Source organism: Artemia sp. Qi Xiang Cuo, chromosome 9 (genome assembly GCF_049724085.1).
Source record: "Artemia sp. Qi Xiang Cuo chromosome 9, ASM4972408v1, whole genome shotgun sequence".
NCBI classification, from domain to species: Eukaryota; Metazoa; Arthropoda; class Branchiopoda; order Anostraca; family Artemiidae; genus Artemia; species Artemia sp. Qi Xiang Cuo.
The window spans coordinates 27,830,367-27,856,645 of NC_142802.1; the positions used below are offsets into that span (position 1 = coordinate 27,830,367).

Consider the following 26,279-nt stretch of genomic DNA (forward strand, 5'->3'; position numbering starts at 1 on the left):
TATATACGAAATCTCAAGGGCGAATTGTTATGTAACGGGGAAAACCATATGTAACTAGCCCTCTGATTGGCTGAGAAGGAGGATGTAACCGACTCGCTGATTGGCTGAGAAGGAAACACGTGATCTAACTGTTTCCGGGAAACTCATAACATTTGGCGAGAGCAACAACAACAACAAATACTATTTCTGGACACCATGACATTCACGATCGATTACGCAATCAAGTTCTCGGAAATTCACTTCCCCCTCGAGTCCTAGATCAATGACATTGTTCCCCGTTAGAATTCAATGCGCATGTGCAACCTTCGTTCCGGAGTTATTACACATAGAAACATCAAATAAATCGACCTTGAAAAAAGAGGTCATTGACCGATTACGCGATCATTCTCCCTAGGGAGGCTATGCCCATATATGGTGTGCTGTCAGTATTCTATGCCCATATTTGGTGTGCTGTTCGGAGTAACACCCCCCATTCTACTTGTATTCACTTTCATTCCAGCTGAATTATTTTGAAAACTGCAAATTTACCGTTTTCTGAACCTGCATTCCTTCGTTTAGCTATACGTTTATACCATAAAAGGTTTACCTAAACACTGGTGTCAATTTCTGAAAATTTAGGGGGGGGGGGTCTTTTGTTCAATATCTAGAGGGGGCATTTTTTTGTTTTAATGAAAATGCCAAAAAAGGCGTTTTTAATGAAAATGTCTTCCAAAAAAGAAAATGTAGGGGAATAGACACCCCATCACCCTTTCTATTCAGAATCAGACTCAACCCGGTGAACAGAAACAATCTTCGTGCCAAGAGACTGAAACAGAGTAAGATTATGTTGCGGGGGGATTCAAAATAGAAATAATTCTATCAAATTAATAGGAAACAATAAGTCATCATAGCTTCGTTGTCATCATAAGTTATTAGAGGGTATGGGTAATGAGGCGCGTGCACAATGGGAGTTTCGACCCATGCCATGACCTTGATATTTTTCTGATTTGTCCGATATTCTCCCTTATTTTCGTATACATGAAATTCACTTATTCTTTGTGTTGTTGTTTTTTCTTGTAGAAACTGTGCCTTCACAGTGTCCTTCACAGTGGCGGTTGTGGCCTCTTTTGCGCACGGGGCAAAATCTTGATTACCGCCCCCCTTGTCCTAAAAAATTGTAAGACAAATTTCAACAAAATTTCTATTTAGTAACGAAACTACTTTCAATTTATTAATTGATTAATGTTTTTAATTAATTATTTAATTGTTATTAATTATTTCTATTTAATTATTTTAGTTGTTATTATTTAATTATTTCCAATTTATTTTACTAATTAATTAATAATTTATTAATTATTTTTATTTATTGATTGTATCTTCTACTTTATTTTAATAAAGGTAATATTTCAAAATTACAAAGGATTTTTTTTCGCCCCGAAAATTTCTCTCCCGGGGCAAGTGCCCTCTGTGTTCCAAGCCCTAAACTATCTCTACTCCATTAAAACAGTGTCCTGTATTTGTGCCTTAGGAGGGGGTTTCTTATTAATAAACCTTAAACAATCAAGCAGCTAACTAACTCCGATGTATGCAATGGTTTGTTATTCCAATGATCGTTTTTCAATGTAATGTTGTTCAAGCCAAGGAACGGTAAGTTTCCTATATAGGGATTTCGGACAAGGCGGTTCCAATGGTGTACTTCTTGCTATGATCTGACTCTTTTTGTAGGAGCTATGGGTTATTGTACTTCTTAGTATTGGACGTGATCGTCTCTTACTAGGTTCCTAGCAAAGTATAATCACCTACGGTACAAGTACTGACAAAACTCTCCAAAAGTGACCCCGCGTACCTCAGCGCCTCTAGACGCAAGATGTTGTACTACTTAATCGCTCCAAGCCAAAGTACTTTGCTCCGGCCAATAATTATGCTAGAGCGTGATTCAGGCGACGAGTGACCGGGATGAATTGTGTAACTACGGTTTTTAGTTGCCAGGTTCGCATAGTTATACAAAGGGTCGCTTTTTTGTGTGGAGAGGATAGGTTTTGTTAGTACTTGTTCCGTAGGTGATTATACTTTGGTTCCTAGCTACCGCTGCAACCCTGATCAGGCAGCTAACTAAGTCCAATGTATGCAATGGTTTGTTCTTCTAATGCTCGTCTTTTAAAATAATACTCAACTACAGTTTTTCGTAAAAGTTTTATTTTATATTAGACATTATTTTTTTTAATTACAAAAGGTTTCTATATACAGCAATTTCCTTTAAAATGAGCCGTTAAAAAGCTCTTTATTATGATGATTAAATACATACGTTTATGACGGCATTCATCAATCTTGACCATGAAAATGCAGTTTTTTCGTAAAAAACTGATTTTATATTAAAAATAACTATTTTTAATTACAAAAGGTTTTTAACCCCATCAATTTCCTTTAACATGAGCCATTAAACAGCTCTCTACGATGTTCCCCATGCCCCCCTATCTGAGGAAAAAAAAGAAAGAAAAAAAAATATGCCGTAGCCTGTATGAAGAATATCGTGGTTTCAGCCACTTTTCTTGATTTTCAATTCCAAATATTTCCCTCTTTGTTCAAGCCAAGGGACAACAAGTTTCCTCTATAGGGGTTCAGGACAAGGCGGCTCTAATAGTGTACTTCTTATTTTAATCTGACTCCATGTTTGGGAGCTATTGGTTATTATATTTCTTATTATTGGACGTGTTCGTCTCTTATTAGGTTGCTAGCTACCGCTGCAACCCGGATTATTACATAATCTTTGTTGGCAGACTTTTACCTTAGCCTATCAAACCGCTCATGGTAACGAGCACATTTCAAAATATAATGTAAAATTTTAATTTAAAGTCTTTCAAGGTAACAGTTAATGATAAGTAAAATCCACATTGCATTAGATTTCTATCGCATTTATATTTCGCAACATATCCATACTGCCAAAAGGTATGTTCCGCCGCCCTGAGAAAAAAAGGTACTTATGTTATGTAAACGTACTTAGCGGCAACACTCAAGAAGTGAAGTTAGGTTAACCCTAATGAAAAATACCAAAACATTATGACAATATAATACTTTAGAAACAAATTTGGCCTATATATTAGCACATTAGGGGGGGGGGTAAAGTATAGTGGTTCTTCATGCAAAAAATGTTAGCAACAATTATTCTGTGTATCATGAAGTAAGAATTGTTTTCTAACTTCACGATGACCAAATACTTTACGAACACCCCCCCCCCCTAATGTGCATATATATGGCCCAGATTACATAATTCCAATGTAGTTTATCACCCACCACTTGTTTTCCACTGAGCATAAGCTAGTTTTCTCTTAATACAGACAGATAAAACCGGTTTGTTCTCGAGTTTTACACAGCGTAAACTTGAGCGTTGCCGCAATCATAAATAAGTACCAAACAAAAAAAAAATTACAATTTTGCTGTTTCCCCGAGCCAAAAGAAAACTGTTACGAACAGTTGTTAGTAGAATTATCTTACAATTCCAAATTCATTACGAAAATCGTTTATGTATTTTGAACTTGAAATTCAAAAATTTCGAAAAACGAATCAAATTGCAAATTTCATCGATATTTGGTTTCACAGTCAAGGAGTGAAGTACGGTTAATCCTAATGAAATATACCAAAATATGATGATAATATAATACTGTAGAAACAAAATTATGGAAACTACGACAAAGAATTACGGAAAGCAGGCCAAGTAGAACGCATTATATTAAATACCTAACCCCTAACCATCTCTATATATTAATTACTTAATTAAAATATACCTACACCATAGTTTTTCTCACTCAAATTAAGCAAATTGTAACCGATTGCTAAGACTGAGAGGCAAACCGGTTCTCTCAGATCTTGCAGAGCAAAATTCTTGAGTGTGTTCCGAATAATTAGCAATGCCATTTCATCATTTAAGAAATTAATTTTAAAAAACAAAGCTTTTCCGAGGGAAGTAAAGAGCGAAGTTGAAACTTAAAACGAACAACAATTATTACTTCACAACCTACCTAACATATATCAATAAAACTAGTACAAATAAACCAACTAATTATGTTTCCCTATGCTTTTAGAATTATACAAAACTTGCACTTTACTGAAAACACAAAATAATACAGGATTTTTGGTACAGTAAAAGCATACCAATTAAGGACACTTTTCTTTACAGAATAAAGATATTATAAATCCCTCTTAGGATCAATCACTTTTAAGGTGAAGTAACAATCCATTGTAGGATTTTGCTTTATTTGTTTTTACGTTTAATTTGGTATTACTTCTGCACAATGGCTCAGTTCAATGACTGGCTCTCGTTTTGATTCTGAAAAGGACATGTCATAATTAATTTGTACACAAGTTCGAAGTAAAACCATCTTGAAAGTTTTAGGACTATAGACTGGCTTTAGAATTTGTATCATAGCTTTGAAATTCACTGTTGTATAGAGAGAAATAATCGGATTTCCAGACTTCATTTTATGTCTTATTTGATCTTCATTTCAAGTAATAGTAAAGCATATTTCTTACAATTTAAGACTGTATGTTACCCAATATTGGTATTATAGCTGGCGAGACCAAAATGATGCCTGATAAATCAATTCAAAATTTCTGTATGCTGTTCAATTACTTCGCGGTTATTAAAAAATATTTAGTTTTACGTTTATGGTTTTAAGATAATTTTAATTACTTACTGAAGGTTACTGATGTCAAAACTGGTGTAAGACTATGAAAATCCTTATCGATTCGTTTAATGTTGTCAGGCTACATACTTACTTTTGACTCTTAAATCAATAATCCTGTTTTTTATACTTGACTTTTGTGTTTTCAGTAAAGCGCTAATTTTGTATAATCCTAAAAGCATAGGGAAACATAATTAGTTGGTTTATTTCTACTTGTTTTATTGATATATGTTAGATAGGCTGTGAAGTAATAATTTTTGTTTGTTTTAAGTTTCAACTTTGCTATTTACTTCCGTTAGAAAAACATTATTTTTTAAAATCAATCTATGTTTGTTTTTGACTAAAAGTTAATGTAGAAACAGCGCTGCCATGATCTTTTTTATTTGTACGGAACAATGTACGTTCGTGTTAAGTTTTAATGGTACTCCTTAGTTTCAGTTGAAAATTTGTTTTTAATGTAGTTTCTAATAATTACCGATCTAGGGGAGATAAGACACCTATAGAAAATACTGCAAACAACCTTGACAGCTACGAAAAACTTTCAGTTTATAACATGAAGTTCATCATCCATACTTCACAAAGCAATGCATGTTTTTCAGGATTGTTTGTTTTTCGATGAGCTATTTTTACTCGGCCAACTTCCCCAGATATAGTCTTAATGAAGACAGGGCTTTATGAATCACCTACTGACTAGCAAAAACTAGAAGACTACTATAACAAAAGAGAGCTCTTTAAGGGCTCATTTAAAAGCTTATATTTATACCTAATCGCTTTTTAAAAATTTGACTTGATAGCACATTCCCATGAAGTGCACTTTTGGTTGTTTCTCTCATTTTTTTTATTTTTTTTTTAATGAAAAAAGTATCTTTTCCAATGAAATGACCAAAAAAGGTGTTTTCAAAACCTAGGCAGGAGCAAAAAACTATGGGGGCAAACAGGTCTCTCCACAAATTAAAATTTGAAGTTTCAGTTTAAAACTGTTGATCGTTCAATCTTAATTTTTGTTTGTTGCTCTGCTTAAAAATATTTAGTTTTAGTTAATTTTTTCAAAATATTCTCATACTTTTAAGATGAGTAGGCAAGTTACGTCGATAACTAGAAGGGTCTAGGTAGAAATTATATGTGAAGAGTATAATAAACCTCTGTTAGGGGCTTTGGACAGTAGTAACCATCTATGGAATTTGAGGACTCCCCTGTACCAAACAGGTTTTTCTGGTAGGTATTCTAGTAGTCCTATTCTACAGGGCATTACACCTTTGCCAAGAGATTTACGCAATACCGGTCCTATAGCTAATACTTCTACGACGCTGATTAAGGACAAGTTTTTGAAAAGCAGACAGGTTTTTTTTTTGTTTAGCATTTGCAAAAAAGGGGTAATTAGTGATTGGAAAATTTTTTAATGCTTTTACAATCGGAGATGTTTGATTAACCTTTGCAAAAAAAAGGGGTAATGGGATTTGCGAATTGGAGGAGATGCCATGATTATGTACTGTATAATACACAAGTGATGTTTTGGAGCGTATTGTCAATTTAACGAGAAATGACTGAAAAGTGTTTTGAGGGAGATGGGTTGCATGGAGGGTTGAGTTGCATGAGAGTTCAGTTAAAGAAAGGTTCTCCGGGCTCCCAAAGGGCCCCCCGGAGCCCCAAAGGCTCCTGAGCCCCCATTATAATACTTTTTAAGACATTATGTTCTTTTCAGAACAAATTATTATTTTAGGGAATTATTTCGGTGAAACAGTTAGAGACAATTCAAAAGATGATTTAAAAGATGATTTTAGAAAAGGAATTGAAGATGAAACTCTGTGGTCGTTATAATACACAAGTTCCATTTGAACAGTGTTGTGAGGTCCCCTACGTGCCGCACGTAACCTCGTCTAAATTAACCTTAAAAAATGAAATAAAGCTATGTCGACTTTGCATGTCTCTCCTGATTGGTCCCTAAAAAACCACTCTGGTTGAAAACGTGGAGTTTTTGTACTGCTCACTTTTTGCAATGTGTAGGAACCAGTGGGGAATCCCCGCTCGTTTTGAAAAGTGCCAAGGAAAGGCAAGCAAATAGCATGTAGTTTCAAAACGTGTTTAATCACGTTTCTTGAATGAAGTATCTGTACTGTATATTCAAGAGGAGTTCAATGACTCCTCCCCGGAAAGACTGCTCTATGGCCGGTTATCGACACTACCTAGTTTATTGCATGTATTAAATCAGTATTTTTTACACAGTGGAACGATAAACACATAACTAATATCTCTAAAAAAGTGAAGATGAAGCATTTTAAGAAAGTGTGCTCACATGATAGTGTTATTGTATCACTGAATGATGACAAGGAGAAGTATTTAAACTATGAAATAAGTACAGGTGGTAGTACTATCGGAAACGTATGCGTGCGTTGTCATGACAGTAAGGAATTGAATTTCTTTGGAGTACCAAAAAAATTCAACTCTTATGATGGTGGATATGCAAGATTGAGATCTACGGAGATGATTACACTCAAAGAGAATGCCAACATAAAAAATAATAGTTGATAAAGAGGGGCATCTTCTTGCTAGTGCTTGTGGTAACATGTTACCCAGTGTTAAACCATATCGTCAGCTTTCGGGTATTAGCATTCAAACAAAAGCAAAGACGAAAAGAAAGGCCTACTCTTCTACTAATATCATAAACCATATCCTGTCTACGTGCCGAAACTGTTACCTGTGTAAAAATAGTGTGATAATAGACAGTGAAATTGCTAGAAAAATAAAAAGGGCATTGGCAGAAAATATCACTAAGGAATATAAAGATGAATCGATGAAAAACAAAGTACCAGCAAACGTTACTGCCATTGATCAAACCGTCAATGAATCAAATAATACCAAAGGCGAAAAGCATATTGAGCCTGTCGATGACACACCTATAAAAATTGTGTATGAGTCAAAATGAATAACGATTATTCTACTGATTACGAACTAAGAGAAGACAATATCTATAATATCAATAGAGTTAATGGTGAAGAATTTTATTGAACAGATTCAAAATTTCAAAAGTTGTTCAATTCTACATGACATTATTTCATTAAAAATATATTATACCTTACATTGTTATTTGTTCATTATTTTTAGAGTAAGCTAGCATATCGAACGTTTAGAATGTCTTAAAACATCGGAGATTTAAGAAAAGGATTTACATACATCATATATTGGATAGATAGGTTAACATAGAGAAAATCTAGGTATAAGAATGAATAAATTCTCTATCGACATCTATTGACAGATACTTGGGATAGCATTGACAAAATCAAATCATCGTAAGTAGCAAACTCTTTCTTGAATTCAACTCATGAGATTTCTTGAATTAAATATCAAAACAATAAAGAGTTTATCACTTACTTGCGATTTTATCATGATTTCTTGAATCAAATATCTGTATTTTGTCCAGGAAGCAAATTCAAGAAAGCGATTGTTACTTACAATTTCTTCACAATTTAATGAAAAGAATAGAACTATTCTAAAGAATAAAGACGGGTTAAGCTTAAAGATATTTATTGCTCAAACGTATTAACATATTTTTGAAAGAATTTGCTACTTACTTACAATTTTTGATAATTTCTTAAATGAAATTTCTGCATTGTGTATCCATGAGGTAACTTCAAGAAAGAGTTTGTTGCTTACTTAGAATTTCGTCATAATTTCTTGAATGAAATGTCTTTTTCTTATTTATCCAGGAGGCGAATTCAAGAAAGAGTTTGTTGCTTACTTAGAATTTCGTCATAATTTCTTGAATGAAATGTCTTTTTCTTATTTATCCAGGAGGCGAATTCAAGAAAGAATTTGCTACTTACTTGCAATTTTTGATAATTTCTTAAATGAAATTCCTGCATTGTGTATACAAGAGGTGACTTCAAGAATGAGTGTGTTACCTATTTAGAATTCCGTCATAATTTCTTGAATGAAATTTCAGCATTGTGTATCCAATACGTGAAAACAATAAAGACTTTATTACTTACTTGCGATTTTATTAGGATCTCTTGAATTAAATATCTGTATTGTGTCCAGAAAGTGAATTCAAGAATGTTATTGTTACTTACTTACAATTTCTTCATAATTTAATGAAATGAATAAAACTATTCTAAAGAATAAAGACGGGTTAAGCTTAAAGATATTTATTGCCTAAACGTATTAACATTTTTTTTGAGAAAAAAACACAACAACACATATTTACATAAAAATAGTACTTAGAGTTCACACTTAAACATCCAGAAACGATGATTTCATGATATAGAATAGTTTTTTTTAACCATGTCTTATGGATTTATCACGATCAGGTATGTTCTTAGGTATCCACTGTGCGAAGAACCTAACCTCGTCTTCAGGACGGTGATAACCCCCTTCAAATTTAGGACACTTAAACTCTTCTAGATTGAAAAGTGGAATCCTAGGATCACACTTTTGAATTAAAACTTTATCTGTAGGTACATTGCCCTTTACGTAGGGTGCTTCAACCCCGAAAAAGCTGCAAATTTCACTGACTTCCTCCTGAACATTTCTCAGTTCCTGACCAGCATTATTAAGTGGTGTAATCATTCTATCATAGAATCCCAGTCTGTTTATATAACGTAATGTAGTACTCCACAAGCTTTTATCATACTCAAACAGATTATAGTTCACTATCCAATGATAACAGTCAATTTCTTCGAGATCCATAGACAATAATAAAAAAGCACATTCAAATATAACACCACAAGATGATTTTTTAATTCGATATATTCGGTGTCATACAGTCCTATCATCTTGGAGGCTATTAATGTACTTGTTAAGTAGAGAAATACTTCATCAAACTTTTATTCCTTCGCTCAAGGTTGAATGGAGTTATGGCTAGTGAGATGAGTCCTAAGACTATCTGAATTCATTGTAGGGAGGAGTCATAAAACCTCCAGTGGGAATTTTTTAAGAAAAACACATACATTAGAAAAAATACTAAATGTTCTATTATTACCTAAGTAGGCACGTCAAGAAAAAACACAATAGCCTTATTTATAGTGAAGCGTTTCTTAGTCGTATGTTTACTCAAATACTCAACACGTACCATTTTTCCACACCAGCCAAACAAATCAATTCCTTCTAGAATCATTTCAACTAAATACTTAACCACGCCTCATACGTATCGTTTTTCCGTATCACCCATAAAAAGGAATTACTCCTATAATTATTTTAAATAAATACTTACCCCCGCCATAGAAAGTTCGGAAAAACACGATAGCCTTATTTATACTGCAGCATTTTTGAGTCGATTTATTAATCAAATATTTAACATGTATCATTTTTCCAAACCATCTATAAAAATTCATTCCTCTTAGAATTATTTTAACTAAATATTTACAACAGCCCGATACAGTTCAGAAATTCACGATAGCCTATTTATAGTGTAGCGTTTCTTAGTCTTATTTTTAACCTAATATTTAACAAGTACCATTTTTCCACACCATCAACAAAACTCAATTCTTCCTAGAATTATTTAAACTAAATATTTACCCCCGCCCTAGAAAGTTCAGAAGAACACAATAGCCTTATTTATAGTGAAGCGTTTCTTAGTCGTATTTTTATCCGTCTATTTAAAAATTAACAATTTTCCAAACCAGCCAAAAAAAATTAATTCCTCCTAGAATTATTTAAACTAAATACTTACCCCCGCCCCTAAAAGGTCAGAAAACACAATAGCCTTATTTACAGTGAAGCGTTTCTTAGTCGTATGTTTACCCCAAATATTCAACAAATACCATTTTTCAACACCATCCATAAAACTCAATTCCTCCTAGAATTATTTAAACTAAATAGTTACCCCCGCCTCCAACAGAAATTTCAGAAAGACACAATAGCCTTATTTATAGTCGAATGTTTACCCGAATATTTAACACGTACCATTTTTCCGTACCACCCACAAAAATCAATTCCTCCTAGAATTATTTAAACTAAATACTTACCCCCCGCCCTATAAAGTTCGGAAAAACACGATAGCCTTATCTATAGTGAAGCGTTTCTTAGTCGTATGTTTACCCGAATATTTAACAAGTACCATTTTTTTCCATATCATCCATAAAACTCAATTCCTCCTAGAATTATTTAAACTAAATAGTTACCCCCCCCCCGCCCTAGAAAGTTCGGAAAAACACGATAGCCTTATTTATAGTGAAGCGTTTCTTAGTCGTATGTTTACCCGAATATTTAACAAGTATCATTTTTCCATACCATCCATAAAACTCAATTCCTCCTAGAAGTATTTAAACTAAATAGTTACCCCCGCCTAGAAAAATCGGAAAAACACAATAGCCTTATTTATAGTGAAGCGTTTCTTAGTCGTATGTTTACCCGAATATTTAACAAGTAGCATTTTTCCATACCATCCATAAAACTCAATTCCTCCTAGAATAATTTAAACTAAATAGTTACCCCCGCGCTAGAAAGTTCAGAGAAACACAAGAGCCTTATTTATAGTGAAGCGTTTCTTAGTCGTATGTTTACCCATATATTCAACAAGTACCATTTTTCCATACCATCCATAAAACTCAATTCCTCCTAGAATTATTTAAACTAAATACTTACCCCCGCCTCCAACAGAAAGTTCAGAAAGACGCAATAGCCTTATTTATAGTCGAATGTTTAACCGAATATTTAACACGTACCATTTTTTCTTATCACCCACAAACATCAATTCCTCCTCGATTTATTTAAGCTAAATACTTACCCCCGCCCTAGAAAGTTCGGAAAAACACGATAGCCTTATCTATAGTGAAGCGTTTCTTAGTCGTATGTTTACCCGATTATTTAACAAGTACCATTTTTTCCATATCATCCATAAAACTCAATTCCTCCTAGAATTATTTAAACTAAATAGTTACCCCCGCCCTAGAAAGTTCGGAAAAACACGATAGCCTTATTTATGAATTGTCTCTAACTGTTTCACCGAAATAATTCCCTAAAATAATAATTTGTTCTGAAAAGATATGATAATGCCTTAAAAAGTATTATAATGGGGGCTCAGGAGCCTTTGGGGCGCCAGGGGGCCCTTTGGGAGCCCGGAGAACCTTTGCGGACCAGGGGTTTCCTTGGGGGTTGGGGTGGGGGGATCGGAACCCTTTGGGGTTGTGGTAGGGGACCTCACAACACTGTTCAAATGGAACTTGTGTATTATAACGGCCACAGAGTTTCATCTTCAAATCCTCTTCTAAAATCATCTTTTAAATCATCTTTTGAAATTTCTCTAATTGTTTCACCCGAGTAATTCCCTAAAATAATAATTTGTTCTGAGAAGATAGGATAATGCCTTAAAAAGTATTATAAGGGGGACTCAGGAGCCTTTTGGGCACCGGGGGGCCCTTTGGGAGCCCGGAGAACCTTTGAGGACCTGGGGTTTCCTTCGGGGTTGGGGTGGGGGGAGCGGAGCCCTTGGGGGGTGTGGTAGGGGACCTCACAACACTGTTCAAATGGAACTTGTGTATTATAACGACCACAGAGTTTCATCTTCAATTCCTTTTCTAAAATCATCTTTTAAATCATCTTTTGAATTGTCTCTAACTGTTTCACCGAAATAATTCCCTAAAATAATAATTTTTTCTGAAAAGACATTATAATGCCTTAAAAAGTATTATATTGGGGACTCCGGAGCCTTTGGAGTGCGGGGGGGCCGTTTGGGAGCCGATAGACCCTTTGAGGACCTGGGGTTTCCTTCGGGGTTGGGGTGGGGGGATCGGAACCCTTTGGGGTTGTGGTAGGGGACATCACGAAACTGTTCAAATGGAACTTGTGTATTATAACGACCACAGAGTTTCATCTTCAATTCCTTTTCTAAAATCATCTTTTAAATCATCTTTTGAATTGTCTCTAACTGTTTCACCGAAATAATTCCCTAAAATAATAATTTGTTCTGAAAAGATATGATAATGCCTTAAAAAGTATTATAATGGGAGCTCAGGAGCCTTTGGGGTGCCGGGGGGCCCTTTGGGAGCCCGGAGAACCTTTCTTTAACTTAACTCTCATGCAACTCAACCCTCCATGCAACCCATCTCCCTCAAAACACTTCAGTCATTTCTCGTTAAATTGACAATACTCTCCAAAACATCACTTGTGTATTATACAGTACATAATCACGGCATCTCCTCCAATTCGCAAATCCCATTACCCCTTTTTTTGCAAAGGTTAATCAAATATCTCCGATTGTAAAAGCATTAAAAAATTTTACAATCACTAATTACCCCTTTTTTGCAAATGCTAAACAAAAAAAAACCTGTCTGCTTTTCAAAAACTTGTCCTTAATCAGCGTCGTAGAAGTATTAGCTATAGGACCGGTATTGCGTAAATCTCTTGGCAAAGGTGTAATGCCCTGTAGAATAGGACTACTAGAATACCTACCAGAAAAACCTGTTTGGTACAGGGGAGTCCTCAAATTCCATAGATGGTTACTACTTTGGACCATAATTATTGCAATGGTTCCGTTTTATGCTTCCAAACTCTTCCGATTAAGAAGTGGTACCAAAAGTGCCATTTTTAGTGCTATATGGCACTTTTGGATGGAAAAATTGATACAAAGCACGTAGATATGAGTAATAGGTTTAAAATGAGCCTTCCCAGGATATTCTTTTAAAAATGAGTGAATCATATTTGCAAAAATAGTGGATTATCTGAAAAGTAATGAAACAGTTCGTGGTAACGAACTGTAAGTAAGGAGTGACCCGGCTCAATGGTAACCAAAACTCTAGAAAATGGAATTTTTATACTAATAGATACATCAAAAGAATCAAATATTACTTCTTATTTCAAATATATAAATTTCAACCCATCAAAAGTTACGCGCCTGGGAAAATTTGGCTGATTTTCGAAAAAAAGGGGAAAGACCCCCTAAAGGCTATAGAACCTTAATGAAAATCACACCATCATATTCAGCGTATAAGATAACCATAATGTATAGGTTTCAAGCACCTACCTACAAAAATGTGGAATTTTGCATTTTTTGCCAGAAGAAAGATCACGGATGCGTGTTTATTTGTTGTTTTTTTTTGTTTGTTTTTTTTCCCATGGGGTGATCGTATCGACCCAGTGGTCCTAGAATATCTTGGGAGGGCTCATTGGAACGTAAATGAAAAGTTCTAGTGCCCTTTTTAAGTGACCAAAAAAAATGGAGGGCAACTAGGCCCCCTCACATGCTCATTTTTTTTCCCAAATTCACCTGATCAAAATTTTGAGATAGCCATTTTGTTCAGCTTGGTCGAAAATATGTTAACTATGTCTTTTAGGATGACTTAATCCTCCGAAGTCCCCGGGGGGAGGGCTGAAAGTTAGTAGAGTAGTACCTTATATTTTTAGACCTTTATGTTCCCTCCCATGCTATTCTAGGAGCTTACGTTCCTTCCGGTGTTATTTTCCCACTTTACGTTCCATGGCACATTTCCAAGGCAGATTACCAGACTGGTTATTTGGCAGTGTATAATGTGGTCAACGATGTTTTGAGAGTATGGTCATAATTATATAACTTAAGCAGACAGGTTTTTTTCTGTTATTAATAAGAATTTCATAAAATGGTACATCGTGAGTTCACGTACACATTTTTTTTCATAAAAAACTGGTATGGTATAAAGTAGTCAAACATGTTTTGGGAGTATGCATGAAATTATGTAACTCAACCAGAGTGGGTTTTCGAGGTAACATCCGTTTTTTATTCGTCCTTGAAATTCCGTATAAAATGTTCATGCACTACAATTTAATTTCCATTATGTTTTAACATATCGAGCATAGTACACTGAATATTATTCGCTTTGAAACAATGGATATTTCTATTTTCATCGTGAGTATAGTTTACTGAATTTCTTAATGTATTTCCAGATAAGAAGCATTTTACCAGTAAATTGAAATTTCAGGGGGATAGGCCCCCCTCCCCTCCAACAATACAAACCCTAAAATATATGATATGGTTACAAATCGTAAAGGACTATTATCATTTGACGCTCATCTATACAACTTTCTAAATACATTAAACTTCCCCAAAAGTCTTATTAGCAATAGACAAATTCTAAAAAAATTAAATGAACATGCATCATTGTCAACACCATTAAAATATGAACATGAAGAAGAAGATTTTAAATCAATTTTTGAAAATACTAGCACACCACTGATAGCTATACTAAAGCAAAGACGAATCAAGTCAACATGACCACTACCACCACCAACCGCCCGCATACAAAAGGTTAATGGACGTTACACAACGATTTAACGTTCGAGAGTGTTGAGGCTCTGAAAGATGCTTATTAAAAAATGGTTGGAGCGGGATATTTAAGTTCCCCCACCACTTTTCTAGTCACCCTTGGTTCGCACTAAAACCTTAAAAGATTCTCTAAAGGATAAATCAAGTTAGACTCTGCATATAACTAACAAACTTCATGCTAATCAAAATCGAAAAACCATAGCCATTTTTCTCTTGTACACAACATAAGCAGATCTCTCGATTCTAGCCGAGATCCAAGGACATAACAATACACCGTGAAAACACATTCTTCTTTCAGTTAGTGTTTTTAGTTGCACTACTTACGCCGTTCCATTGTGTTCGAAGAGAAGCGTTGAAGTTGCTCAGGCCATTGAAAATATACTCGAAAAGGATTCATATAAAAAAATTCAAATATATCGTGAAAGTGAATTTGTTGATCCTCATGTTGCAAAAGTACTAGTGACAAATGGCATACTGCTCCATGACAGTCTTCGTCCTATACATGCTGCACTGGTCAAATGATTGATAATAACTATTCGACTTTTAATTTCATGATATTGTATATTGAAAAATACACCGGTTTTTATTCATGATTTAGATAAAATATTGTTGATTAATAAGCAACGACCTCACAGATTATTGTCCAGCTACAGCTCCACGAAGGTTCATCATTCTGATAATGATACAGATGAAACCTTTCTTAAAAAGTATTCCATTGTAACGATTGCAAAAATGAAAATAAAATATAAGGTTGGTTATACTGTTCTAATTAATACAACAACTAATGTTTTTAAAAAGGAGAATTATTTGTGGTCAATAAAACTTTATACAGAGGCGGACATCCTAGCCACTAAACCCACAGCGTATTGTTTGCGTGATACAAATAATGAAGAGATTCTCGGAGATTTTTAGGCCTATGAAATACAAAAGGTTAAAAATAATAATTAAATATATCAAATTGAAGATTTTAACGCCTCGTACTTGCAGGGATATGAAACAGTTACTCTTTCTGGGGCTAATATACAGCTCTGAGCTGGATTATTGGATCGGTGTTGAAGATTTTGACAATGCCCAGTGATTTGTATTAGTATTTCATGTCTTATACTTCCAACCCTCTCTACAATAGCGTAAATACAACAAGTGATGTTTAAAAGAACTTGTCCCCCGCCATAAAATATGAGTACGCATTAGAACTGAATCTTGTCGACTCCATTCTCAAGAATATCCATGATATCCTGAAAAAGGAGCACGTGTATGATTTAAAAGTTATACCATTCGACTGGACATTCTATGTCGACTATGAATGGGTTGAAGCACTTTAATTTAGCGAATATTCTCATGCCAAATTGGAATATATTGAATATAATAATATGACATATTCGTGAATTACAATCAATAGAAAAATCTCATATCGTAGGAATATTAAACTTATTTTTAAGTCTTAAATGGCACAATATAGAATTTTCATTATCACACCTATTGACGCTGAAATAATCACTCTCAGTGAAATTCCGAGTTATAGTCTGGTGTCTAAACATAAGAAAACCAATGGGGAAAATGATGGCGTCATCTAAAGAATAGATCGAGTTATTGTTGCTGTTTATTCAACTGATCTTGCCTCAGTCTCATGCACATTTCTGTACGCATCTTTTGTAGAGATGTCGAAAGTTGGTGATTCGAATGTAGCCCTCTTACTAGTTCTTGAACGAAAAACAACTCATGAACTTGTTCATCACTATAATATAAAGCATCTTCAGTATGTTCCTGTAAACACTTCACATTTGGAACTCCGTCAGTTAACACTAAAAAGTGAATTGGGTGATCCTCAAGCAATAGCAAAACGCTTATTAGTGATTACATGTCATTTTTGACCCATTGTCGGCAAGAGTGAAATCCCCTAAAATGAATAATAGAAGAATTCTATTTGTCAGCCCCGATATCAATTGCTATGTTGGTGCTTTGAGTCCACGTCAAATAGGCAATAGATCGGACTACTGCAACGATTTTATTACGCTGTATGGCTATAGTCTCGATAGCTGGTTTTTTATGCTATTTTTTTCTAAACTACCCCTTGTCAGAAAATATGTTCTGCCAGTTGCATCAAATTTTGGTACCTCTAAACTGCAGGACTGGGGGTCGGGTAAGGAGATTCTTAAGAAGAATATTAGATCTTAAGCAGGAGCTATTGGCGAGCAATTAAAAGTTCGATAAATTGGGGGTGTATTAAAAAGGTTGCGTGCACTTCAGTCATTTATCAGTCTCAAAATGGATTCATCGCGTAAGACATCTACAAGGACTTTAAGGACTAAAAAAAGGAAGACAAATAAGCAAAAAAAGGAAAAGGAAAGGATTGTTAGATAAAAGAAAGATTTCTTCTCTTAAGATAACTTATCTCCCCCACAAGGAATCATATCCATCAATCAGTTCCTCATTGAATCTATTCAATGCTGAAAATGTTGATGTCAGTGTCAAGTATGGCTACTCTGAACAACTTAATCCCCAACAACCCCTCTCGGAAAATAATAACTTTCAATGAAGACTGTTTCATTGATTTGTCATCAACATTTATTGATTTCAATGTTGTGGTAAAGAAAAAGTTAGATAATACAACTTCAAATGCCGCCGATGGTCTCTCCTTCTAAAACTGTATTCTATACATTCTGATCAAACCAATAAACGAATCTATTAAAGGTATATTGGCGAGCACTAGTAGTAATTTATCCAACAATGTAAGCTATATACAATTTATGATGATCACACCAAAGCGTATACAAGGAGTTGAGAGAGCAATCATTGGGTTATGAATATCGATCAGGTTTTGATAGTAACGGTGAGTTGACTACTGCAGTGACCCAACAGTATCATCTGGTTGGAAAATTAAGTCATGAGATATTCAATATATCCCAATGGCTACCCCCTAATGTCTATATTGACATAAAACTACAGCTGGACCTATCGATTTTTCATTTTGAGAAAAACATTTCTTGTAGCACCCGATACTCATGTCATTATAACACCGGCATTTCTCCAAGTCCGAAAACAACAGGTTATGAGCTCTGTTGCATTGGCAGCGGAAAAGCTAAGAGCCAATGGCAACAACATTAAACGTCTTGTCCCCCATACGATGACCAATCAACGTCACATTGCCACCGGCTCTCGTAGGTATAGCGTATTATCATTTATCAATGGAGATTCCAAATCAAAATTGGATTTTACCTTTGTGAAGAGTGGCAGAGCTGATTGATCCTGGACTAAATCTCCCCATGATTTGAATTGTTTCAGTATATCTAACCTAGTGTGTCAAGTGAACTGTATTCCACTGTACACTCTATCTTTTGACAAAAAATCCTATAGAACTCTGTACGAGTTGACCATGCAATCCCTAGATCATGACTCTCAACTATTTGAAAATGGAATAACCGATTCAATGGTTTCAAAAAATCAGGGGGTAATTGTTTTGGACTTGTCGGGGACTCAGGATATGAGCATAGTACGAACAGTGACTGTACTTTTAGAGTGTACATTTGCCGATGCTTTGACTGAGAGTATCACGCTAATATCACTGAGTCAATTTGAAACCTATTGGGAAATCACACCCGACGGCAGTGGTCTAATAGACAAAGCACCTTGAACACATACCAAATAATCAATTTATTTAGTATGGATCCATACCTGTCCCTGTACAAGTCCTATTGCATACCTTCGGACTTCATTGGAAAAAATTCCAAGTGTTAACAATACCCTAATCATTATTAATAGCAGTCCATCGACTTTGAAGACCGGCCAATGGCTATGGATCTTTCAACCAGCGATTAATATCTTATTTTTGGATCATCCTGACCTATCGTATGAATTATACACTCCATACATCAGCAACTTTATTGAAAGCAGTGGGAAAATAATAATTCAAAATCAAAGTAGAGCACATGATTTAACGGCTAAGACATGTAGCTTTCATATACTACTCTTTGTCATGTTCAGAAGTCGTGGCTACAACTACAACCAGTTTCTCGACATCTACTTTTACTTACCTTGATTGAGCGAATTTCTAGTCGAAAATATACTTACAAGCGTCTTTAATATTGATTTTAGTGCCCTACGAATACAATGTTCTAAAACTGTATGTGAAATTGTTTATTAATAAACGATAATAATTTATACACATGATAAAACGACTTTTCTACTCTTTAGATTTCATCTTTTACCAGGTATAGGTATTTGTCGACAACAAATAGTTCGGATAGATTATCTTAACTCACAGTGTACTGATTCTGATGTACTGCAATTTCAGGCTCACATTTTCTACAGTAGAGTATAAGTTCAGTCTTGTCATATCTCTTTGTATAGTCAATGATACTTTTCTCATTCATTCTATAGAATTCACATGTTTCAATTTGCTTATTTGAAGCAATTTCACAAACAGTGTCCTCAAGTGTCAAATCACACTCCGTCACAGCCAAATAAAAATCTGTGGGCTTATAATCATGACATCAATTGTCTTCACAACGATGACGTATAAACCATATTCTTTTGCTGTTCCAACAGTTGAATCGGTGACCTGGCTCTTCTTCCCAGAACAGTCTAAAACCGCAAAAATACAAATTTCTCAGCAGTAAACTAAAATAGTGCTTAGGATTCTATCCAGTCATACCGAAATATGCATTCTACCACTAATAACATTTATCCTAATGGCAATTGGAGAGTAGCTGGGCTCTAGGATGAGACTTAAACATCCCTTTAAGAAAGTAATTACTACCTATAATTTTTATAGCATATCCTCTAAGCAATCTGCTCGGGTTGCATAATCTAAACTTTTCATCATACTCATCAATCATTGTGCAATTCTGAGATGATTACCAGCTGCCCAGTGTGTACATACATAGGGGACATGAATGGAACATTTTTTCATGTGTTAACACTCTCACTGCCACAATGAAACTGAGCTAGCAACAACAAAAATTGTCTGAGATAGAGAGAGAGAGAGGTGTAAATCATCCCTGAGCACCATCTTTCTCATGGAAAAAAAAGTCCTAAATTTCTAAACTAGTGTTTAAAAGCATATCCACAATATCATTTTGCCGTGTCGTGATCAATAAATTGTGTAAATGCATTTGGACTACGACTTAGAAGCTTCATACAATAGTCAAATGATGGAGAATCAGTTTTCATTGTATTGACAAGCATTACTCGAGATAATATCTTTTTTTAAATAGACAACTCTATAAAATCGTTATCTAGAATCAAACGTTTGTCCATAAACACTGGATTCCTCAAGATTCGCTCTTTCTCGAGTCTATCCATTTTTTTTTTAGAGTCCTTACCCTCTCACAACCAACTACTGACTAACCAGAATTTTTTCTATTCTAAAAAATATATGCTAGTCTACTATAGAAAGAAAAATATCTTTGATTTAGAAACAATTTTATTGAAAATAATCACAATAATAATATTCACTGATATATTTTATTCTCTTCAGTATATTTCTATAGGAGATTTAATGCTGACCGAAGTTTATTTACATGGAGAATATTCACTTTTCCACCAAAACGTGGTTGCTCCTCCGGCTTAAAATTGCTTAATGATATCACGTATCTAGTATACATACTTTCCCATTCAAGACATAGTCTACAGCCTCTGGTTATCTCCACAGCCACAGTGGGTATTCGTATATCGTTGTTGCTGCTGTCGACTTCATAATTAATCTCAAATAGTGTAAATGCACCACTCATTATTCTCTACGAATATCCTCTCGAATAAACTACTCTCTTTGAATTCATGTTTCTCAGCAATATGAATTGTAAAGAAAACCATTCCTTTTATTCAAATCCCAACCACAAATCAAGTTATCGTATATGGAGTAACCTCCGCTCTCTGATTGGCTCCTTAAAAAACGAATGTTGACTCAAAAACCTGTCTGCTTAAATTATATAATTTCAATCATACTCTCAAAACATGTTTGACCACATTATACACTGCCAAATAACCAGTCTGGTAATCCTCCTTGGAAAGGTGCCATGGAACGTAAAGTGGGCAAATAACACCGGACGGAACGTAAGCTCCTAGAAAAGCATGGGAGGGAACATAAAGGTCTAGAAATATAAGGTACTACTCTACTAAAGTTATCAACTTTACCCAATGTTAACATATAGTATTGGTTATTGGGAAGTATACAGACGTTTTCAGGGGGGATTTTTTCTGGTAGGTGGAGGGGGGGAGTGGGTCAGGGGTTATATGGGAGGATCTTTCCATGAAGGAAGTTTTCATGGGGGAAGGGACATTGCTATGAGGCGGACGCCGGATTTCCCATCCTTGTTAAAGAAAAAGATCAGAAATTAAGTAAAAAAAAGTTATTCAACTGAAAGTGAGGAGTAGCATCAAAACTTAAAAAAAACAGGCATGATTAGGTAAATGATCTGGTTCACCCCCTAGTCAACAATTTGCTCTTTAAGCAAAACATTTTTTAGTACTTTCATAAGAGCTATTTATTCTAATTGACGGACTTTGTGATTAAGGGTAATTTTTAAAGAATTGGAACAAAATTCGAACTTTAGCTTAAAGAGCAAGGTATTGACTAGGGGTCGAACCCTCTAATATACGTATTAAAAATCTATGAATATAGAAGTTCGTTACGTAAGTTAATTCGTAAGTTACTTATATTTATTACTAATAAAAACGTTCGTAAATAAAATTAAACAAGTTTCGTGAAAGCCATTTAACCAAATAAAAGTAAAATTAGTGTGCAAATTCTGTTTTAATTATTCATGTACCGTGAGCCAATATCAAAACCTGCATTAATTCAAAAACGTTCAAAAATTAAATAAAAAAACAAGTTTTTTTAACTGAAAGTAAGGAACGACGTTAAAACTTAAAACGAACAGAAATTATTCCGTATATGAAAGGGGCTGTCCCCTCCTCAACGCCTCGCTCTTTACACTAAAGTTTGACTTATTCACTACTCTATTTTTTTAAACAATAAAAAACTTTAGCTTAAAGAGCGAGGCGTTGAGGAAGGGACAGCCCTTTTCATATACGGAATAATTTCTGTTCATTTTAAGTTTTAGCGTCATTCCTTACTTTCAGTTAAAAAAACTTTTTTTTATTTAATCATAAGAAGGGACAAACCATGATTGAAACAAAAAATCCATGCTGGAATCGAACGCATGATAATCTAATTTGAAGTCCAGCGCTGTACTAGCTGAACCACGCCTCTAATAATGTAATTTAATAGATTTGTGTTTGTAGGACTTTAATTGTGTAGCTAATTAAGGGGGCCTGGAGGAGGAATTTGCGGGAGGTGTTCTTTCAAACCTCCAGTTAAGTGTTGTGGACCATAAATCATAATTTCTGCAATAGTACAATTTTGTACCTTCAACATACTCCAATTACGATGTGGCACAAAAGTGTTGTTGTCAGCGCCGCATCTCACTTATAAATTTCGGGTCTTATAATCAACACTTAAATATTAGCGATACTGTCCAAATGAGCCACTAATAGTTAATGTAAAAATTCATGAGAGCCCACTAGGCCCAGCTTTGCCACTTGAGACATGACACCAAAAGTGCTGTTTTTAGTGTCATTTGAAACTTGCAGATGGTAGAAGTTATAGGGAGAACGTAAATATGAACAATATTTTTTATTTGAGCTCAAAAATCTATCTAAGATGTTCTGGTAGCCCGCTAACCCCACCCCTCGAGAAACGGCATAAAAAGTGCCTTTTTTCGTGCCATATGGCACTTGCACACGGTGAAATTTATTTAAACCACGTACATATGAGAAATAGCTTTTGAACAAACTCTTAGGCATCTCTCTATGATGTTCTAGTAGCCCGCTAGGCCCGGAATAAAGAAGAAAAAACGACCGTTTTAACGTTTTTTAACTTTTAGTTACTATGCGCTGTAGTTCGCTCTTTACTAGGTTGCAGCTAATGCTTCAACCATGACAAAGAGTTCATTGCAAATTCTCCTCAGAAACTAGTTAACATTAAAATCTGTGAAATCTAATAGACGGTAGAGTTTTTTTAAAAACATAGTAAATATAAGCCATAGCTTTTAATTGAGTCATTAAATATCTATCTACAACAGTGTGGTAGCCTGCTAATGTTTCAGTAGCTTACTGATGAGCAGACGATTTATGAAACTTACTAAGGGGGCTGGGAGGGGAGTGTACAGGAGGGGTTCTTGTGAACCCCCAGTTAAAGGTTCTGGAACACAACTATTACAATGATACCTATTTCGTACTTCAGAGCTTTTCCACTCAAGAGGTGGCAGCATAAGTTTTTTTTTCAGTGCCATTTTGCACTTATGAATGTAAAACTGAAAAAAAACACGTATATAATAGCAATAGCTTCCAAATGAGCCCTTAAACATCCCTTTTGTAAGTTCTGCTAGCCAAATAGCCCCAGCTTTTCCACTTGAGACACGACACTAAAAGTGCCGTTTTTAGTACCATTTGAACTTGCTGATGGTGGAATTTTTATGAGAGACATTGGTATGAGCAATATCTTTTACAAGAGCAAAAATAGATCTGTCTACGATGTTCTGGTAGCCTGCTAGTGCCACCCCTTGTGAAATAGCACACGAGCCACTTTAGTGCCATATGGCATTTGCAGATTGCCGAATTTATAAAAAACACGTATATATGAGAAATAGCTTTTGAATGAGCCATTAAGCATCTCTCTGTGATGTTCTGGTAGCCCGCTAGGCCTTTTGAAAAAAAAGGAAGAAAGAAAAAAAAAAAAACGGGAGACAGATCAGAGCTACCGTTGCAAAAAAGTGATTTTCCTTGTTTTTTATGGAGGGAAACTGTAACTTTCCTGTAGTAGATTTTCGACTATGCTGATTCCAATGGTACACTTTTCATTTTGATCTGACGCCATATTCGAGGGTTTGAGGCTTTTTTTGAAATCACCATAAATTTCCCTTCGCAATAAAACTTTTACTTTTAAGATGAACCGAAATAATAGTTAACATTCCTGAGTCAGTGTTAGATGGGAATTTTTTTTCAAGGCGCGTTTTATAACTTTTGGTTACTATGGGCTCTGGTTCGCTCTTTACTAGGTTAATCAACCATGATATCTTGCCGGAACATGCTCTAAACAATGAGCCTAGAAAATGAATGAAAACAAAAAATAACGGATATCGATGCTGATATTCCCGATATGATACATGCGATACCAATACACACGATACCGATACGCCCGATACCACATACAGCCCTTCCCCTGGGACTATGGAGGGCCATATCATCATCAAAACCATATAAATGGAACCTTTGAACTGCGTTAAACAAAATGACTATCTCGAAATTTTGATTGGATGACTTTGGGGGAGGGGGGGGGGGGCTAGTTGCCCCCCCCCCAATATTTTTGGTCACTTAAAAAGGGCACTTACAAGTTTAATTTCCTTTCAAATGAGCCATTATACATCTCTCTATGGTGTTCTGGTCATTCGCTAGCTCTGGTGAAAAAAAAAAAAAAAAAAGGAGACAGATCAGTGCTACCGATGCAAAAAAGCGATTTTCTTTGTTGTTCAAGGAGGGGGACTTTAATTTCTCTTTTCAAGATTTTCGACCATACTGAGTCCAATGGTACACTTTTCATTTTGATCTGACGCCATTTGGTGCCAATCTGTGCAAAAATGGCACAGAATGTGGATGTTCTGGTAAACCGCTAGCCATCGAAAAAAGAGGAAAAAAAGGGAGACAGATCAGTGCTACCCATACAAAAAAGTTATTTCCCTCAATAAGGTTTCATATATCAATCTAACATCTAACATATATCAATCTAAATAAAAAATCTAACATATATCAATAAAATTTAACGCAAATAAATCAACTGGTGATATTTCCCTATGTTTATGCGATTATAGAAAACTGGCGCTTTACTGAAAACATAAAAGCCAAGTATAAAACAAGAATATTGATTTAGGAGTCAAAAGTAAATTCGTAGCCTCACAACAACGAACGAATCTATAATGCTTTTCATAGTCTTACAAGAGCTGGGATCTCAGTAACTTTCAGTATACAATTAAAATTGTCTTAAAAACTTAGGCATGAAAATAATAAGTTTAAAAGTCATTCCACAGTATATAAAATAATGGATTTGTTTATCAGGTAACATCACGGCCTCACCTAGTATTACTTGAAATGAAGAACATATCAACCGTAATATGAACTCTGGAAATCCAGTTATTTCTCTCTATAAAACGAAGGATTTTGAGTTGTGATACAAATTCTAAAGCGAGTTTGTAGTCCTATTACTAATAAGATTCCTTCACTTTTAACTTGTCTACAAAATAATCATGAAATGTCCTTTTTCAAGTCCAAAACGACAGTCAATCATTGAACTGAGCTCATTGTGCAGAAGGGATGTTAAATTAAACTAAAAAATAAATAAAACAACAATATAAAAGTACTTTACTTTTATACTGTTAAAAGTGTCCTTAAAAGGTTTACTTTTACCGTACCAAAACTCCTATAGGCTATTGTTTTGTGTTTTCAGTAAAGCGCTAGTTTTCTGTAATCCTACAAACATAGGGAAATATCACCAGTTGATTTATTTGCATTAATTTTATTGATTTATGCTAGATAGGCTGTGAAGTAATAATTTTTGTTAGTTTTTAGTTTCAACTTCGCTCTCTACTTCCCTCCCTGGGGATGTACCTGGGTTAGGTTATGTATTTGATATATGCTATGCTTTACCCCCACCCTCCTAATGTGCGAATATACAGCCCAAATTTGTTTCTAAACTATTATATTTTCATCCTATTTTATTTTATTTCATTAGAATTAACCAAACTTGACTTCTTTCGTGTGTAGGATATAATGCACAAGCAACTTCGTTCTTTACTAGGTTGCAGCTGCCACTGCAACCATGATGAAAGTAGGGGAAATTCATTGCAGCTGTTTAAAGTACATATTCATCTAGTTTCCAAATAAATTTAAGTAACGTAAACAACTCATTTATCCTTTGTTACTTGTTAACATACTCTCTGCCAAGACAGTTATCTATTACACAGACGAAAGTATTGATCTGTTTATATGAGAAAAACTTGGCAAGGTTCTCTTGGCAACATGTTCAATCAGGTTTTTCGTTTTAACGAAATAGAAACCAATGGTTATACGAATGACTTAATTGTGTAATTTTTGGTTAGCCTTGTTTTTCGCTCTTAGATTAAATATTAGGTTTTAAGATAATTTAATTTTTTTGGGTACTTTTGTGTTAAACAGAACATTCTCAAGAAGTGAATTTACGTTAATCCTAATGAAATATACAAAAACATAATGATGATATAATACTTAAGAAATAAAATTATGGAATCTATGACAAAGAACTATGGAAAGCAGGCTGCACAGAACGCATTATATTAAATACCTAGTCTAACCCCTAGCCA

At 34.8% G+C, this 26,279-nt stretch overlaps 1 protein-coding gene across 1 annotated transcript in view; it reads left to right on the forward strand.

Annotated features, from left to right (window-relative positions):
• The window catches only part of LOC148948518 (uncharacterized), a 195,830-nt gene that overhangs the window by 70,961 nt on the left and 98,590 nt on the right, over positions 1-26,279 (forward strand). Inside the window, exon 5 of the mRNA XM_089094955.1 lies at positions 15,488-15,639. Coding sequence (XP_088951081.1) covers positions 15,488-15,639 — 152 coding nt within the window. The remainder of the gene's footprint in view (positions 1-15,487; positions 15,640-26,279) is intronic.